Below are 16,757 nucleotides of genomic sequence, written 5' to 3'. Positions count from 1 at the left end.
AGACTGGTCTTAGGCGGGTTTAGACTGGGTTTACCTGGGTTTATATGGGTTTACACTAGTTGTTCCTGGGTTTACATGGGCTTTACATGGGTTTACTCTGGTTTTATGCAGGTCTTACACGGGTTTACACGCATTTTACATGGATTTACACAGGTTGACCTGGGTTTACATGGGTTTACACTGGTTTTACATGGGTTTACACTGGTTTTACATGGGTTTACACAGGTTTACCTGGTTTTGCATGGGTTTACACTGGTTTTACATGAGTTTACACTGGTTTTACGTGGGTTTACACAGGTTTACCGGGTTTTACATGGGTTTACATGGGTATACACAGTTTTACCAGGTTTTACATGGGTTTACACTGGTTTTACATGGGTTTACACAGGTTTATCGGGTTTTACATGGGTTTACACGGGTTTTATATGGGTTTACACAGGTTTACACGGTTTTACATGGATTTACGCTGCTTTTACGTGGGTTTACACTGTTTTACATGGGTTTACACTGGTTTTACATGGGTTTACACAGGTTTACATGATTTTACACAGGTTTACGTGGGTTTACACTGGTTTTACATGGTCTTACACGGTTTTACAGGGATTTACATGGTTCTACACGGGTTTAACATGGGTTGTACACGGGTTTTACCCAGGTTTACAGGTGTTTACTGAGGTTTACACGTGTTTATACCTGGGTTTACACAGGTTTACTGGGTTTGGCTTGGGTTTACTCTGGTTTTACATGGGTTTACCCAGGTTTTACGTGGGTTTACACAGGTTTACACAGTTTTGTGTGGCTTTACACTGGTTTTACATGGGTTTACACTAGTTTACCCGGTTTTGCTTGGGTTTGCACAGGTTTTACATGGGTTTACCCTGGTTTTACATGGTCTTACACCGTTTCACAGGGGCTTACATGGTTCTACACAGGTTTTACATGGGTTTTACCCATGTTTACATGGGTTTTACATGGGTTTTACATGGGTTTACCCTGGTTTTACATGGTCTTACACAGTTTTACAGGGGCTTACATGGTTCTACACGGGTTTTACATGGGTTTTACACGGGTTTTACCCAGGTTTACGTGGGTTTTACACGGGTTTACACTGGTTTTACAGGGGCTTACATGGTTCTACATGGGTTTTACATGGGTTTACCCTGGTTTTACATGGTCTTACACCGTTTCACAGGGGCTTACGTGGTTCTACACAGGTTTTACATGGGTTTTACCCATGTTTACATGGGTTTTACATGGGTTTACCCTGGTTTTACATGGTCTTACACCGTTTTACAGGGGCTTACATGGTTCTACACGGGTTTTACATGGGTTTTACATGGGTTTTACCCAGGTTTACATGGGTTTTACACGGGTTTACCCTGGTTTTACATGGTCTTACCTGGTTTTACAGGGGCTTACATGGTTCTACATGGGTTTTACATGGGTTTTACACGGGTTTTACATGGGTTTACCCTGGTTTTATGTGGTTTTACACCGTTTTACAGGGGCTTACATGGTTCTACAGTTTTACATGGGTTTTACCCAGGTTTACATGGGTTTTACACGGGTTTTACAGGGGTTTACCCTGGTTTTACATGGTCTTACACCGTTTTACAGGGGCTTACATGGTTCTACACGGGTTTTACATGGGCTTACCCTGGTTTCCCATGGTTCCCCGTGGTTTTACCCTGGACCCCTCCACTTCCGTTGCCGGGTGCGCCCCCCCCGATTGTCGTCCCCCCCCCCCCCCGGGATGGCCGTGTCCCGCCGTGTCCCTGACACCCCCACGATGGGTCCCCCAAACCTCCCCAGCCCCCCCCAAACCCTCTTGCAGCCGGCTATATTTTTTATTATTAATTATTATTTTCGGGGGGGTGGAGGGTGGTGTTTGGACGCGGTCACCCGTGGGTGGTGGTAGTGGTTGGGGGGGGGGGGGGGGGGGGGGGGGGGGTGTCCTCGTGCCAGGCAGCGCTGCCGAGCCTCCGAGCGCATCCACCGGGAGGAGGAGGAGGAGGAGGAGGAGGAGGAGGAGGAGGAGGAGGAAGAAAGGGGGGGGTGGTAAGAGGGGGGGGGGGGTTGGCGGAGGGAGGGAGCAATTGAATTTCAAACACAAACAACCGCATGGGGCAGGGGCCCACCGCGCCGCGCCGCTCCTAGCACCGCGGGGGCCCCCCCTCTTCACCCCCCCCTCCCTCCCTCCCTCCCTCCCCCCCCCCCGGCCCCTGGCTCTCCGCGCTGGGGGGCAGGAGAAGCCGTTCCTTCCACCGCCAAACCCCCCCCCCCCTTTTTATTTTATTTTATTTTATTTCTTTTCTTTTTTTTTTTTTTTTTTTTTTGGAAATTATAATTAATTTTTTAATCCTTGCCTCGCCGGGTTTCGCCTCCCAAACTTCATCCTTAACACCCCCCCCCCTCCTTCCCCCCCCCCCCCCCCCTCCCCTTTTTCCCTTTTCCCCTTTCCCCTTCTCCCTTTCCCTCTCCCCAGCCCGCCCCCCCCCTCGTTCCCGGGAGGAGCCGCCAGCAAAGATGTCCCGGTCCAACCGGCAGAAGGAATACAAATGCGGGGACCTGGTTTTCGCCAAGATGAAGGGTTACCCCCACTGGCCCGCCCGGGTAAGGAACTGGAGGGGGGGGGGGGGACGACGACACTGGAGGGGGGGGGGGAGAAGCGTTGGGACCCCCCCTCACCCGGTGCTCCCCGTTGCATAACGCGGGCGGCCGCACGCCGCAGCCGGTGTCCCGGGGTGGGCGGGGGGGGGGGGGGGATACACACACGGGAGCCCAAAGCGGGGGTCAGGTTGCCCCCGGTGCAATGTACTGGGGGGGGGGGGGGGGGGCGGGGGGGGTGTGCGCTGCCGGTTTTGGGTTGGATTCCCAACTTTACCGGCACCTTATGTAAGGCCGGGTCCGGGCCCCGCTCCCCCCGCGGCGGAAAAGTTGGGGGTTTATTCGTTACCGGGGGGGGGGGTGGGGGGGGGGGGGGGTTGAGGAAGCGCTTTTGGGTTATTTCGTTGGGTTTTGGGGGGGTTTAATATATTGGAAACAACGTCCCGGCCTCCCCCCGGGGCCTCTTTTGTGCGATTTCCCTCCGTGTGTGTGTGTGGGGGGGGCGAAGGGACAGGTGGGGGGGGTCACGGGTGGCTTTTGCCCCCGCGTGGGAGTGGGGGGAGCCCCCCCTCCCCCCCCCCCGGGGTGCTCCTGCTCGTTCCGGACCTACGGGGCAGGACGAGCCCCCCCCCCACCTCAACCCCCCCAACCCCCCCCCCCTCCCCTCCGTGACCCGGGCCGCATCGGAGCACGAGGCCGCCGCCATCCCCCTCCCCCCCCACCCCGGTCCTGGGGGGGGAAGGGGGCGGGGGGGTGTCCCTGTCCCTCGTGTGCCCCCCCCCCCCCCTCACTTCCAGGCTCCGTGTCCCCACGGTGGCAGCGGGGACCCACGCGAGGTGGCCGCGGACCTGCTGCTGCCATGATGGGGGGGGGGGGGGGGGGGCATAGGGAGGTTGTACTGGGGGGGGGGGATGGTCTTTAGCCAACACCCCCCCGCTGGCCGTTGTGTCCCCGAGCGTGTCGTGTGTGTGGGGGGGTGTGTGTGTCCCGTCCCCCCCCCCCCGGGGTCCTCGTGGCCTCACCTCGTGGGTGCCAAATGGGTGCCAGCGCTCGCCAGGGAGTTTGGCTTTGAAAAATCGATATCGTTACCGAGGACTTAGGACTGGGGGGGGGACACACACACACACCTGGGGAGGGGACACACACACACACACACACACACACACGACATGACACACGCGGGGGTGCTGGGTGCCACCTCCCCCCAGTTTGATCCTGGGCGCCGTGGGGATGCTGGGGGGGGGGGGGATGGTCCCCGAGGGTCTGTGTCAGGGGGGTGGGGGGGTGGGGGTTCAGTACCATGAGCCTGGATCCCCCCCCCCCAGCCCCGGGATAAAGCTGAGAGCCATCAAGGCCTGGTGTCTGTGTGTCGTGTGGGTGGGTGTCCCCATTCCCCCCCCGCCCCCTGCCCCGGGTGGCCGTGGGGAAGCTCCGACTCTCCGGAATAGTTATTTTGAAGAGGTTGATGATGCAGTTGAAAATTTCCTTGGGAGTGTTGCCACCCCTCCACCCCCCCCCCCCAAAGTCCACACGCACCCCCCCACACACACCACCCCCCCCCGCTCCCCGCCACCCCCTCCCCTCCCCGCCAAGGCCTTGCAGCGAAGGGGAGCCGGGCCGCCTGCGAACCCCAAATTGAGCCGAAACGGGGAGGAATCGGGTTTTAAAGGCTGAGGATTTCCCTCTCCGTGTGTGTGTGTGTGTCGTGTCCCGTGTCCATGTCCCCCCCCCCGGCCCCTCATCCCCTCCTCGGGTTTGAATAACTTTTGTTTGGTTTGTAGGGTTCTGGCGGGGAGGCCGCGGAGGGGGTGGGGAACCCTTCGGATTTGGCACCGGCCTCCCAACGCGCGCTCGAAAGCGGCTTTGGCGAGGAGGAGCCCGAGGGATCCCTGGGAGCCCGGCGCCTGCTGCCACCATCGCTTCGGGGGGGGGAAACCACGCTCCCCCAGCACCCGCCACGGACCCCCCCCCTCCTCGTCCTCCCGTCACGTCCCGGTGGGAACCTCCCCCCGGCCCGTTCCCAAAAAGCCGCCGGGTGCTGGGAGCCGGGGGGATGATGCCAGGTTGAAGGTGGTGGGGAGCGGGATTTCGGGGTGCTGCTTTGCAGAAGGGGCAGAACCCCCCCCCCAGTGTCGTCCCCCCCCCCCCCCGCCCTCCCTCCTGTGACTAATCCCGGGGTGAAGCCGGCAGGGTTTGCCCGTGACTAATCGGGTGCCGTGATGAAACGTTACCCGCTCGCTGGGATATTTGTTTCCAATCAGGTGTGGCTGGAGCAGAAGGAAAAGGCCAGGGAAAAAATGGGGGAGGGGGGGGGCTGCGCGTGGCACCGTCCCCTAACACCCCCACCCCCACCGCCCCCCCCCCAGAAACCTGTCCCCGAGACAGGCAGCACCAAATAAGAGGGGGAAACTGAGGCACGAAAGGGGGGAGATGAGTCGCCAGCGCCCGGAGCGGGGGCTCTGCCTTCCCGCACACGGCGCCATCCTCTTCCCCTCGCCCTGGCTCCGAGGGGTGCCCGCTGCCCGCACCCCCGTCGACGCTTCCTGCATCCGCAGCCCTTCTTCCTTACGGCCTGTGGCTTATTCACAGCCTGCCGGGGCTAGTGAACCAGCCGAGGGGCTGGCACCGCGCTGGGGGGTCCCGGCACCGCGCTGGGGGGTCCCGGCACCGCACCGGGGGTCCCGGCACTGCTGGCATCCCCCTCCCCGAGCATCTCCCGGGCCCGGCAGTGGGCGTTGGGCGCGGGCAGAGGTGGGGGGGTTGGATCCTCGCTGGCTGCGGCCGCCCCACTCTTTGGCACCATTTGGCAAAGAAATGGGGTAGTTTGTTGGGGGGCCAGGGCTGCCCGGCGCTGGGAGAAGCCCACCGCCGTGGGGCTCTGCCCCGGCGTCGTGCCACCGAGGCCAGGCGAGCTCGGTGCCGGGATGGGACCACGGCCGTTGCCCCAGGGCTGGGGACGGGGCTCGGGGATGTCCCAGGTCCCCGGCCTGGTGGCGTGAGGCCGGCCATGTAATTTTTTAGCGCGACCCACGGGAATTAATCGCATTAATTCCCCCTTCCTGCCACCCGATTCCCCGTTGCCAGCGCTGGGGAACTGAGGCAGGGGGGTGGGTTGCTCCCAGCACCCTGGGGGCTGTCGGGGTCCCGTTTCCCCCCCCCCCCCCCGTCCCCCTCCCCAGGGCTGGCACAGGGCGGGCTGTTCCCGACCTCGCTCCGCTCGCGTTCCCGGGTCAAGTGCAGAGGTTGGGGACAGAGTCCGCAGCGGGGTAACGTGCCTGTCCCTCCCCTGCCACGCTCCAGAGCTTTCCCTCCCGGCAGCGACGGGGTGGGGGGGGGCCATCCCACCCTTTTGGTTTTGGACACCCCCCCCCCCGCCACCAGCCCCGTGGTCTGCAGGTCCCCGGGCAAGGACGGGCTGGTGACACTGGTGCCGTGCGCTGGTGGGGGGGGGACGGTGACGGGCACACGTGTACTTTAACCCGGCACCGCAGGCCTTTAACAGCCCCCCCCCCCCCCTACACCCCCCCCTCCGCCACCTTTCCGGCGGGCGACAGGGATGGACAAACAGACATTGGACAAACAGATGGCGGTGCCCTGAGCCGGCCCCCCCCCACTGCCTTGGTTGGGGGGGGGGTCTCCAGGGAGCCGGGGGGGGGTGAAGGGTTTCCAAACAGCCCCAGCCTTCCCGCCAGAGCGGCGGCCTCGTGGCCGCGGTTTTCGGAAGGGTCCCACCCCAGGCGCCCGCCCGCGTTATCGGTGTCCCCAGCGGGGGTGTCTCCCCCGCCACCCCCTATCTCCCCGCGCCCCGGCTTGCCCGCCTGCCCCTGCAGATAGAGATGGCGCCTCCTTTTCTCCGGGGGGACGGAGGTTTGGGGTGGAGAAGGGGCCGATAAGGGGCTGGCGCTCGCGGGGACGGGCTGGGCGGCGGATCCCGGCCGCCGCGTGGATCGGCCATGGGGAGACGTGGGGCTGCCCCAGCGCCGGGCGTCCCGCTGCACGTCCTTGGCGGCGCCGCGACCTTGGCCAAGGACGGCTCCTGGTGTGGGGATGGGGACCACGGTGCCGTGGGGCAGCCGCCCCTGTCCCCGCTGCCCTCGACGCCGCGTGTGCCGCCTTTCCTCGGGGAAGGAGGGTTTAAAGCTCCCTGGGGGCGTCAGCGAAGGGCGGGCAAGGACCCGCCGGGGTGTGGTGGCCGGTGCGAGGTCCCTTCAACCGCCAGGGACCGTCCCCGCTCACCCCGTGCTCCTGAAATGCCTTCCTGCATTTGGGGGGGGCAGGATGAGGGGAGCGGGGGGGGGCTTCGGGGCCGGACGGCGGTGCCAGGAGCCCCGGGGTGCTGGGTGGAGACACGTCACCGATCCCCAAACGCTCCGCCGAGCCGGGAAGGCGGATGCAGGAGGACGGCCCGGGTGCCCCGACCCGCATTTGGGCAGCGGGGATGGCGCGGAGGCTCATCCCACCCCGGTCCAGCTCTTCGGGAGCGGGGACCGCGCACGGGACATGGCGGCGACTGCCTGCCGCATCCCGGTGCCTGCAGGGAGCCCCCCGCCAGCATCCCATCCCATCCCATCCCATCCCATCCCGCCTCAGGGCCGTGCCGGCACCGCCACCCGGCGCAATGGCACGTGGTACTTCTTGGATTTTAGGGAATGAAACTCCAGGAACGAAACTGGGAGAAACCCTCGGCCAGGTTGGCCCTCGAGCGTCGTATTTGAGATGGGTGGGGGACACGCCGGGAGGAAGGTGGGGGATAAAACACACACACCACCCCCCCCCCGGTGGCAGCCCTGTCACCGTCACGCAGGCCCGGCCGGCTGGGGAAACTGAGGCTCGGCGAGGCCAGGGGGGGCGGCAGTGACTTAGCAAAGGTCGTGCTGTGAGTCAGCAGCGCGCTGGGAACAGGACCCAGCACCCCGGGCACCGGCGCTGGCACCTTCCTGCCCGGTGACGCGCTGGCGCCCACCCCGAGACCCCCGCCCGCATCCTCCCTCCGCTCCTTCCACCTCCCTTTGAGGCTTTCTCCGGGAATTTATGGCCGCGCTCCTCGCGCTGGCTGGAGCCGGGGAAGCTGGGGAGGTGGGGGGGGTGGGGGGGCCGCGTTATTTTTAGCCGCTTATAAAAAGCAGCCGGAATCGCTTTCGCTCTATTCCCGCGTGGCGCCTCGGGAATATTCACGCGCGGTGAAATGGCACCTGCCGGCGGGGTCGGCGCCGGCTCCTCGTGGACCCCCGCGGTCCTCGCTGCGTCGTCCCCGGTGACGCCGTTTTGTCTTGGTTGGGGGGGGGGGGGGGGGGGGGCCAGCAGCAAGATGGTGTCACCAGGCCCCCCCCGCCCCGGCTCCTCTCCATCCCTACGCCCCAACGCGGGGCCGGAGGCGATGCCCCTGGCTCCGCCGGCAACGCCTCGCGCGCGAATTTGCTGAGCTAAATATGTCTGAGCCGGTCTAGACAAGAGCTTACGGCGGCCGCTCCTCGGCCTGGCTGTCCCCACGTCCCCACGTCCCCATGTCCCCACGTCCCCACCTGGCACCGGTGGGCGCAGCCGCTTGTTTTCATCAACCCGTTCTTCTTGCCCGCCGTGTCGCTGGCCGGCGGGTGAATTCCTGAGGAATCATGTTTTCCTCCCTCCCCGGTCGGATGCGGCGTTGCGGGACACCCGTGTCCCAGCCGGTGGGTGACATCCCTGTGTGGTGGTGGTCGGGCGGGGGGGGGGTTGTGCCAGGGCTCGGCCCTCCCCAATTTTCACCCCGACTTTTCTGCCCCCGCAGATTGACGAGATGCCAGAAGCCGCAGTTAAATCCTCCTCCAATAAATACCAAGTCTTCTTCTTCGGGACCCACGAAACGTGAGTGGGGACGAGGGATCCACCCCTCCGGGGGGCTCCCGGGGGTGTCGGGGAGAGGCAAGACACCCCCCACCCCACCCCCCGCCACCGGCTGCCATCCCTCACTGCTTTTCCCTCCCCCCGGGCAGGGCATTCCTGGGGCCCAAAGACCTCTTCCCCTACGAAGAATGCAAGGAGAAGTTCGGGAAACCCAACAAGCGGAAAGGGTTCAGCGAAGGTTTGTGGGAGATCGAGAACAACCCCACCGTCAAAGCCTCCGGCTACCAGGTGGGTCACAGCCTCGCGTCCCCCAACTTCGGCCACCCGGTGTCCCGTCCCCCCCCCTCCCCGCTTCCCTCTGTGAGCCCCCGTGTCCCCTCCAGCCCACCCAGAAGAAGACCTGCCCCGAGGACGCCGAGCCGGAGCGGGAACCGGAGGGCGACGGGGAGAAGAAGGGCAACGCGGAGGGCAGCAGCGACGAGGAGGGGAAGCTGGTGATCGACGAGCAATCCAAGGAGAAGAACGAGAAAGCCGGGATCAAGAGGAAAGCGGAAGATGCTTTGGAGGTAGGGGGACGGCGGGGACGGGGGCGAAGGTGGGGAGGGGGTGTCCAGGGCTGGGCTGAGCCGAGCTCCCCCCCCTCCCAGGACTCCCCCAAACGCACCAAGGAGGCGGAGGGGCAAGAAGGGGAGAAGAAAGTAGATAACGAAGAGACCCCCAAGGAGGAGCCCAAACCCAACCCCAGCGAAGGGGAGAAGGAGAAGAACAGCGCCGCCGCCGGCGTGCCGGCCGCCAACGAAGCCAAGCAGGAGAGCAAGGAGAAAGCGGGCACGGAGGAGGTCAGAGACCACAAGGAGAGGTGAGGGTGGCACGGAGACCCCCGTCCCCACCAGCCGCAACCCCCCCGCTGCCCCCCCGGGGGGTTCCCGGTGCCGTTGGGGGTCCGTGATTAAGCGTTTTGGGTCTTTTTTTTTTTTGATTCTCGGCTCCCGCACGCAGCCTGTAGCGGTTTCTCCGGCGAGCTGATCCTCCCGCCTGCCCCGTCCTTCTCCCCACTGGGCTCCCTGGGCGCTGCCCCGGTTCGTCATCATCGTCTCCGTCGCCGTAGAAGCTCCGGAGAAAGAGAAACGAAACCCAAAATGAAATTTCAGGAGAAAAAAGCAAAAAAAAAAAAAAAAACCCAAAAAAAAAAAAAAAACAAGGAAGGAAAAAAAAAAAAAAAGAAGAAGAAGGAGAGAGAGAAATGAAGAGGAAACCCCGGTAACACCAACCCCTGAACCGACCCGCATCTCCCGGCCCCGCCGTCGCGGGGCGCATGCTTTGTATTAGTGATTTCTAGGGGGCTGATCAGTTGATTTGAAATAAAAAGCGATTCATGCCTTTTTAAAGCGCTTCCCCCGGCGTCTCCTGCCCCGGGCTCGGCCCTTTCCCCCCCCTCCCGCCCAGGTCCTGGCAATTTTGGGTCCATTTGGGCCACCGGCACCCCATATTGTCCCCCCCGGAGCTGACGGGGGGGGGACGGACGGGGGACAGAAGGAAGCAGGGAACGGGAATGGAGCAACGCTGCGGGGCGTTCTGGGGAGAGAAGTGGCAGGAAGAGGGAAAAGGGAAGGGTTTTGTTTAATCAAACAGGGAAAAGAAAGGCCCAGTTGTGCCGGGTTCGCAGCGGGGACGAGGTGGGGGGGTTGAGGCGGGGGCTTTGAGGTGCTGCCCTGCGGCGGGAGGGGCTCGGGGAGAGCGGGCCCCCCACACACCCCGGCTGGGGGCGGCGGGCCCGGTACCGGGAGGACGGCGGGAGGGACGGCGAGCAGAAAATGGAGCCCTGGCAGGCGGCCATGCCTCCGCCCCCACCGCCCTGCGGCTCCCGCCTGCCCGGCCCGGGCGGCTGCTGACACCGAGGGCCCTCCACCCCGGCCCCGGGGAGGCCCCCCGGCTCCTCCCCGGTCTGGCGCGGGGGGGGCAGGCCCCGGGGAGGCCAGGCCCGATGGGGGCCACCGGGGTGGGGGCGGGACTACAACTCCCGGCGTGCCCCGCGGCCCCCGGCGTGCCCCGCGGCCGCTCCCAGGGCGCGCCGCGCCGCGGACTGCAGCTCCCGGCGTGCTCCGCGCCGCGGACTGCAGCTCCCGGCGTGCATCGCGCCGCGGACTACAGCTCCCGGCGTGCATCGCGCCGCGGCTCGGCGCGACTACGGCTCCCGGCGTGCACCGCGCCAACTCCTCCCCGCCCCCCCACCCCTCACCGGCGGCCGGCGCGGGAGAGGCCGGGGGAGGCCGAGGTGAGCGGGGGGAGCCCATTTTGTAGGCCGGGGGGGGCTCTCTGCGGGACACCTGGATCCCTTGTGGGGGCCTCTGTGGGATGCCTTGGCCCCCTTTGAGGGGTGGGGGGGCCTCTGCAGGACACGTGGGTCCCCTATAGGGCGTGAGGGAGTCCCCTTTGAGGGGCGGGGGGGGGCTCTGCAGGACGCCTGGGTCCCCTGGGGGGGTCTCTGCGGGGTACCTGGGTCCCTTGTGGGGGGCTACGGGGCATATGGGGCCCCTTTGAGGGGTGGGGGGGCTCTGCAGGACGCCTGAGTCCCCTTTGGGGACGTGGGGGGCTCTGTGGGATGCCTTGGTCCCCTTTGAGGGGTGGGAGGGGTCCCTTTTGGGGGGGGGGGGAACTCTTTAAGACACCTGGGTGACCTTTGAGGGGTGGGGGGGTCCCATTTTGAGTTGGGAGGGGTCTCTGCGGGACATCTGGGTCTATTGGGGGGGGCTACAGGGTGCCTGGGTCCCCTTTGAGGGGTGGGGGGGGGGGGTCCCATTTTGGGGGCGGGGGGGGGGGGGGCTCTGCAGGATGCCTGGGTCCCCTTTGAGGGGCGGGGGAGTCCCTTTTGGGGGGTGGGGGAGCTCTCCGATACACCTGAGTGACCTTTGAGAGGGGGGGGTCCCATTTTGGGGGTGGGGGGGGTCTCTGCGGGACACCTAGGACCTTGGGGGGGGGCTACAGGCTGCCTGGGTCCCTGCCCTTTGAGGTGTGTGGGGGTCCCATTTTGGAGGCGGGTTGGGGGGGGCGCTCTGCAGGATGCCTGGGTCCTCTTTGAGGGGTGGGGGCGTCTCTGCAGGACATCTGGGTCCCTTGGGGGGGGGCTACGGGGTGCCTGGTTCCCCTTTGAGGTGGGGGGGGGTCCCCTATGGGACACCTGGGTCCCCTTTAAGGGGTTGGAGGGGGTCCCCTTTGAGGGGGTAAGTGTGCCTTGCGGGGCGCCTGGGTCCCATTTTGGGGGTGGGGGGGCTCTGCAGGATGCCTGGGCCCCCCGCCGAGCCTTCCCCCCCCCCCCCCCAGCCCCAGCGTGGCCATGCGCCTGTCGGCCCTGCTGTGGGCGGGGGCGCTGCGGCTGCCCCCCGGGTACCGCCATGGCACCTGGCGCCCCGACACCGCCGCCGCCCGGCTCCGCCACCCCCCGGGGCTGCGCCGCCGCAAGGTCTTCGTGGAGCCCATCGCCCGCCAGGACTGGAAGGTCTTTCGGGGTGACACGGTGAGTCTTTCCCCTCCACCCCTTTATCCCAGGACCCCCCCACCACCACCTGCCAAGCGATGTGGGGGGACTCCCCCTCCCTAACCCCCCCCCTTCCACCTCTCTCTCCGCCGCAGGTCCAGGTCCTCGTCGGGAAGGACGCGGGGAAGCAGGCGATGGTCACCCAGGTGGTGCGAGCCCGGAACTGGGTGGTGGTGGAAGGGCTGAACACGGTGAGGCTGGAGCCTGTGGGGGGGGGGGCTGCTGGGGTGAGGGCAGGGGGGGCAACACACACCCACGGGGTGTCGCTAACCCCCCCGTCCTACCCCAGCACTACCGGTACGTCAACCGAACGGCCAAATATGCCGGGACCTACATCGCCAGCGAGGCGCCGCTGCTGCTCAACCAGATCTCCTTGGTGGACCCCGAGGACCGGTAATGACGGGGCGGGGGGGGACACAGGGACCTCCCGCTGTGGGGCCCCCCCAGCCCAGCCCAGTCCTGGCCCCCCCCACCTGCCCCCCAACCTGCTCGCTGCCGGCAGGAAGCCGACGGAGGTGGAATGGCGATACACGGAGGAGGGCGAGCGGGTCCGCGTCTCCCTGCGCAGCGGCCGTATCATCCCCTTGCCCCTGCGGCAGCGCCGGGACGGCATCGTCCCTGAGCAGTGGATTGGTGAGCGGGGACGAGGGCGGGGGGGAACGACATAAAGAGGGGTGTTGGCCCCCCCCCCGGCTGGGGGAACACGGGTCCCCTGAGAGGCTCAGCGCCGTCCCTTTGGCTGGGCAGATGGCCCCAAGGACACGTCGGTGGAGGATGCGCTGGACAAGACGTACCTGCCGTCCCTGAAGACCTTTGAAGAGGAGATCATGGACGCCATGGGGATCGTGGAGACGCGCAGGGCCAAAAAATCCTACTGGTATTAACTGGTGGGGGACTGGGGGGGACCAAACCCCCCACCCCCTGCCCTGCAGCCGGGGTCTGCAATAAAGACACCCCTTTATTTTCCCCGTTTGCGTGGTGCTTTCGGCGCAGCTCACACCGAGCCCCGCTTTGTACAAATCCCGGCTTTTATTGTGGTTGGTGCCTGGCAGCGGGGGCTGGGGGGCTCTGCCCCTCTCCGGGGGGCTCGGCCCCCCCCGTGCCCTCATCCTCGCTGCCGTCCTCATCCAGACCCGACAGCACCGTGCCCAGGGGCGTCCGCGCAGCCACCAGCACCAGGTTGCGCGGGGAGAACCGGGGGTTGAAGAGGGGGACGAGGGCGCACTGGAAACCTGTGGGAAGAGTGAGGGCGGGGGGGGGGGGTCGGGACCGGCAGCACCGCGGTCCCCTCGATGCCACCCTCGCACCCCCCCGCCCCCAGCACCCACCTTGCTCCCGTAGGTAGAGCAAGCGATCGAGGAGGATGAGGGTCTCCACCAGCGGGGCCAGCAGCAGGGTGAGGCTGAAGAAAGCCACCACCTTGTGCTGCTGCTCCAACATGGCCCCGACAGCTTCCGAATCCAGCGGGACGGTGGCCGGATCCAGCCCCACGCGGGGCAGCCCCAGGCGGGCGTATCTGTGGGGTGAAGAGGTTGGCGGTGGGGGGGATAAAAGACTCAAACCTCATGGGGTTCAGCAAGGTCGAGGAGGGGGACGGGAAGCTGGCCATGGGCCGGCAACGTGCGCTGGCAGCCCAGAACCCCCCCCCAGCCTGGGCTGCATCCCCGGCAGGGGTGCGAGGGGGGGGGTTCTGCCCCTCTGCTCCCCTCGGGGGAGACCCCCCTGCAGTGCTGCCTCCAGCTCCGGGGCCTCGGCACAGGAGAGACACGGAGCTGTGGGAGCGGGGCCGGAGGAGGCCCCGGAGCTGCTGGGAGGGCTGGAGCCCCTCTGCTGGGAGGACAGGCTGAGAGAGCTGGGGGGGGTCAGCCTGGAGAAGAGAAGGCTCCGCGGAGACCTTGGAGCCCCTTCCAGTCCCTCAAGGGGCTCCGGGAAAGCTGGGGAGGGACTCTGGAGCAGGGAGGGGAGCCACGGGACGTTGGGAATGGGTTGAAACCAAAAGAGGGGAGATTGAGATGAGATGTGGGGAAGAAATTCCTTCTTCCGAGGGGGGTGAGCCCCTGGCGCAGGTTGCCCAGAGAAGCTGTGGCTGCCCCATCCCTGGAGGGGTTCAAGGCCAGGTTGGACGGGGCTTGGAGCCACCTGGGCTGGTGGGAGGTGGCCCTGCCCCTTCCCACCCAAACCATTCTATAGAAAAACCATTCTACGGTGTGTCTCGTTGTCTGTCCCCCCCCCCGCCAAAACTCACTGGGGGAAGCTGAGGGCGTGCGCCTTCTTCACCGTCTGCACCCCCGGGTGCTTCTTGCTGGGATCGGCCGCCCGGATGAGGGTCTCCAGGACGGCGCGGTAGCAATGGACGCGCAGGGAGTCGTTCTCCCCATCCAGCCGCCCCCGGTATTCCTCCAACGCGTGGCAAGCGGCTTCCCGCGCCCGGTAAGAAAGCTCATGGCCCGGTAAACCGGCTACCCAAGCGCTCAAGGGGTAGCCAAGGGGGCAACCGGGGGGCTGCGGCGGGGTGGACAACTTCATGTAGCAACAGGCCACCGAGGCCACGGCGGCCACGGAGGGGCTGCGGGTGAAGTGCCGCAGCAGGGCCGGGCTGAGGTCCCCGCAGGCGTGTAGCCCCGTCACCAACACCCGCCGCCCCCCCTCCGCCCCCCCCGCGCCCCCTAAAGGGTTCCTGGCGAGGGGTTGCTGGCCAGGGGGGTCGGGGGGCAACAGGAATTCCCCCAAGGAGCCCCCGGGTCCAGGCGGCCGGCCACGTGGCGCGGCGCACGGGGGGTGAGGGGACATGGGGGGTGGCAGGGGGGGGTTTGGCGGCAGCGGCAGGGGGGAGGCCCCCCCGTTTTCTCCAGCTCCCGCAGCACCTCCCAGTCGAAGCGCTGCGCCGTGGCGGCCAGGCGGCTGTCCCCCTCCACCGCCGTCACCGATAAGCCGAGGCCAAAGGCCAGGTAGCGTGAGAGGTGGCCCTGCGGGTGGGGCGGGGGGGGGGCAGAGACACGCTCAGCTAGGAGTGGGGGGGACACACACCACCCCAGGACCCCCCCCAGTCACCCCCTGCCCCTACCTGCCCCGCGCCGATGTCCACCACGTGGTCGCAGCCGGTGGCCTGGCTCAGCCGCTGCAGCAGCTGGGGGAGAGGGGGGGTGTTGGGGGGGGGCGGGGGGGAGTTAGGAGGGACTTTGGGGGGGGTTGAGGGGTGTTGGGGGGGGAGCTTGGGTAATTTTGGGGACACCTGGAGGGGGGTTGGATGGTTTTGGGAGGGGCTGAAAGGGTTTGGGGGGCCTGGGGGGGCGTTTGAGGGGCTTTGGGGGGGGGGCAGAGGGGTTGTGGGGAGGGGTTGGGGCGTTTGGGGGGGCCAGGGCGACTTGGGGGAGGGGGGGTGGGGAGGTTTGAGGGGGTCTGGGGGGGCTTGAGGGAACTGTGGGGTGCTGGGGGGGTTGGGGGGGTGTTTGGGGAGGTCCTGCGAGGGGTTTGGGTGGGCTGGAGGGACTTGGGGGGGGCTTTGGGGGGGGGGTGGGGGGTTTTGGACGGGGCTGGGGAGACTGGGGGGGCTGTGAGGGGCTTGGGGGGATTTGGGGGGGTGGGGCGTTTTGGAGGAGGTTGGAGAGACTGGGGGTGCTGTGAGGGGCTCGGGGGATTTGGGGGGGGGCTGGGGGGGTGGATGGGGGGTTTTGGCAGGACTGGGGGGGGCTGAAGGGGTTTGGGGGGCCCGGGGGGATGTTTGGGGGGGAGGCAGAGGGGTTGTGGGGAGGGGTTGGGGCGTTCGGGGGGGCCAGGGCGACTTGGGGGAGGGGGGGCTGGGGAGGTTTAGGGGGGCTTGATGGGACTGTGGGGTGCTGGGGGGGTTTGAGGGGATTCGGGGGGGGTAGTTGGGGGGGGTCCCGCGGCGGGGTCGTTGGGGGGGGGGTCCCGCGGCGGGGTCGGGGGGCGCCCACCTTGCCCAGGCGCCGGATCTCGTGCTGCTTTTTGGGCTTGACGTGGCGGCGGAGCAGGGGGTGCAGGCGGGGGCTCTGGCAGGGGGGGCGCGGGGCCCCCCCTTCCCCCCCCGCGGATCCTCCCCCGTCGCGGGGGAGGGCGAGGGCGCGGGCGGCGGCGGCGAAGGCCAGGAGGGAGAGGGGCCAGGCCGCCCCCCCCGCGCCCCCCCCGGCCCCCAGCAGCCCGGCCAGCTGCGGGGGGGCGGCGGTGGCCAAGGCGGCCTGCCAGGGCGGGGGGAGCCGGGCCCACAGCCCCTCGGCGAAGAAATCCTGCGGGGGGGGGGGGGGGGGATAAGGGGGGGGGTGTCAGTGGCCAGGGGGGGAGACACACGGTGGGGGGGACACGGCGGGGACAGAGGGGACACTCACGATGACGTAGGCGTCGAGGAGGGGCCGGTAGAGCGTCAGGAGGCGGACGATGTCGGCCGCGCGCCGCTGCTCCGGCTGCGACCCCATGGCCTGGGGCGGGGCGGGAGAGGGGGGGGAAGTGTGACGTCAGCACTGGGGCGGTGACATCAGCACCCCAGAGGGTGGCCCCATGGGCGGTGATGTCATTCCGAGACGTGGCCCCTGGGGCTGTGACATTATTGGGAGGCCTGTGGCAACCTGGGGCTCTGACATCACCCCGGGGCGGGGGCCCTGGGCTCTGACATCACCCCGGGGCGTGTCTCCGTGGGCTCTGACGTCATTCTGGGACGTGGCCCCTGCGGCTCTGACATCACCCCGGGACATGGCCCCTGCGGCTGTGACGTCACCCCAGGACACCACCCCCCTCCGCTGGCTGTGACCTCCCAGGGCTGTGACATCATCAGGCCGTA

At 66.5% G+C, this 16,757-nt stretch overlaps 3 protein-coding genes across 3 annotated transcripts; 2 read left to right on the top strand and 1 right to left on the bottom strand.

Moving 5' to 3' along the window:
* The first annotated feature begins 2,461 nt into the window (after nt 1-2,461).
* Nucleotides 2,462-9,810, top strand: HDGF (heparin binding growth factor). The gene is made up of 6 exons (XM_063357414.1): nt 2,462-2,613; nt 8,375-8,451; nt 8,580-8,718; nt 8,814-8,996; nt 9,078-9,289; nt 9,430-9,810. Exons 1-6 carry the CDS (start codon nt 2,527-2,529, stop codon nt 9,434-9,436), a joined length of 705 nt encoding a protein of 234 aa, XP_063213484.1. The 5' UTR covers nt 2,462-2,526; the 3' UTR covers nt 9,437-9,810.
* A 798-nt stretch (nt 9,811-10,608) lies between these two features.
* Nucleotides 10,609-12,931, top strand: MRPL24 (mitochondrial ribosomal protein L24). The gene is made up of 6 exons (XM_063357416.1): nt 10,609-10,705; nt 11,752-11,944; nt 12,061-12,156; nt 12,255-12,358; nt 12,468-12,598; nt 12,713-12,931. Exons 2-6 carry the CDS (start codon nt 11,765-11,767, stop codon nt 12,847-12,849), a joined length of 648 nt encoding a protein of 215 aa, XP_063213486.1. The 5' UTR covers nt 10,609-10,705; nt 11,752-11,764; the 3' UTR covers nt 12,850-12,931.
* A 33-nt stretch (nt 12,932-12,964) lies between these two features.
* On the bottom strand, nt 12,965-16,395 carry METTL25B (methyltransferase like 25B). Its single transcript, XM_063357408.1, is given in 7 exon segments — nt 12,965-13,197; nt 13,294-13,481; nt 14,211-14,694; nt 14,697-14,931; nt 15,030-15,092; nt 15,901-16,209; nt 16,309-16,395. Coding segments are annotated over 7 exon segments (1,569 nt in total). The 3' UTR covers nt 12,965-12,994.
* Nucleotides 16,396-16,757: the final 362 nt, after the last annotated feature.

The sequence above is a fragment of the Chroicocephalus ridibundus genome, chromosome 21 (assembly GCF_963924245.1).
Source record: "Chroicocephalus ridibundus chromosome 21, bChrRid1.1, whole genome shotgun sequence".
Lineage (NCBI taxonomy): Eukaryota > Metazoa > Chordata > Aves > Charadriiformes > Laridae > Chroicocephalus > Chroicocephalus ridibundus.
The sequence above is the reverse complement of the archived record's forward strand: the minus strand, read 5'-3'. Positions and strand labels throughout refer to the sequence as shown.